This window comes from Galeopterus variegatus, unplaced genomic scaffold (assembly GCF_000696425.1).
Source record: "Galeopterus variegatus unplaced genomic scaffold, G_variegatus-3.0.2 Scaffold12996, whole genome shotgun sequence".
Taxonomy (NCBI): Eukaryota; Metazoa; Chordata; class Mammalia; order Dermoptera; family Cynocephalidae; genus Galeopterus; species Galeopterus variegatus.
Window position 1 is genome coordinate 31,881 of NW_007739107.1, and position 1,495 is coordinate 33,375.

A 1,495-nucleotide genomic window follows, 5' to 3' on the forward strand; every position below is an offset into this window, starting at 1 on the left:
GCTTCGGGAAGGCGAGGCCATGTGGTGAGGAGGGGAACGGAGATGTGGTGTGAGGCCCCCAACAAAGCTGGGGCCGCCTCTGCCACCAAGCCCGACCTGGAGGGCCGCGTTCTGTGCCAGCCTTTATCTGAGTCTGTCCCTGGAGAGTGAGCCTCCATTTGTGGACTCGAGCAGAGTCTGTCTCTGGGCAGCAGTTAGGGGGTCTTTGCTCCCAGTAGCTGACTTTCCTGATTTTCTTCATTATCTGTTCTTCCAGGGTGGGGGCCACGCCTCTCTCACTGTGCCCAGCCTAGCACAGAGCGTGCTTAGTGTGCACTGGGGGTGCAACGCACCCTGGAAGGTCACTGCTTCATCTAAGGCCTTTATTGAAGCTATACACACCACCCCCACCAGGAATTTTCAGTACTCGTTTGGATTTTCACAGCTCCAAAGACTATTTCCCAGTGCCCACCATGCCTGAGATCTGGACCCCACCCCAAATGAAGATTAGCAAGTGCCCTTTGCCGGTTGAATAATACTCTAAGACACAAGGAAAGACATACTGTAAAATATATTTTAAATAATTCAAACAGTAAGAATCCTTAAGCACTGAGTATACGGGTTTGTGTCCAGAAAACAGTAGGCAGGAGCTAAATCCAAGCCAAAAACAGTAGGCAGAAGCTAAGTCCAAGCCGTCTATCAATGCAGTCAGCACAGTGGTCCTTGGCTGAGACAGTGGTTGATGAGTTATTACTCAGATGTCATCTCTCAGACATTGTCTTGGACCAGAATATAGTGTTTACTTTAGTTCCTTTCTCCATTAGAAAAATGTTATCTTTGAACTCCCAATTCTTGAACTCCATGGGCACGGCTGAGTGTCATTAGCTGAAGATGAACCGCCCCTGCTGGGCCTCTGAATTATTTGTAATCTCAAAAGTATCACCTGACCTGACTCTCGTGTGACCACATCACTGAACTGGGACGTATAATCTCACTAAGATCCCCACGAGCAAGATGAAAGCGACCCCTAGAAACAGGAGCCGTCGCCGCAGCACCAACTGCCTCCTGGACAACCGAGCGCTGCCCTCCAGGTGGACCTGCGAAGCCTCGTCCTGGCGCATCTGCTGCTCCAGCTGAGGCTTGTCCTTTTCTCCAGCATCTCTCATTAAAATGCCTCCACGGTTTTCGGGGCCCACTGGAGGGAGAAAGGAGCTGAGTTAGCAGCTTAGAAGGAATTTTTCTCCATCTGCATAAAAGGGGATGCGTACCAGTGCTAACAGCTGGGAGAAAGTGCATCCAGGAAGCAGTGGCTACAGTGCAGGAATAAGAGCATCCCTATCTCAGAGTCCCCAAGAGCTCCCCCACAAACACTGCCTGTCCTCCTGCTGTCACCTGGCTGCTCCAGGGAGCTCTGCCCCAGAGCTGGAGAGAGAAGGCAGCTCTCTAAGTTAACATTCACAGGGGACTTTTTCAAGGGGCCAACGCCCACCCCATGTAATAAGCATCTCAAAGAGAA

General features: G+C 51.1%; 1 protein-coding gene across 1 annotated transcript in view; it reads right to left on the reverse strand.

Moving 5' to 3' along the window:
- Nucleotides 1–1,174, reverse strand: part of LOC103581415 (multidrug and toxin extrusion protein 2-like) — a gene marked incomplete at both ends in the record, with an annotated part of 29,882 nt that extends 28,708 nt beyond the window's left edge. The window contains 1 exon segment of the mRNA XM_008563254.1: nucleotides 975–1,174. Within this exon segment, the coding sequence (XP_008561476.1) occupies nucleotides 975–1,174 (200 nt within the window).
- Nucleotides 1,175–1,495: the final 321 nt, after the last annotated feature.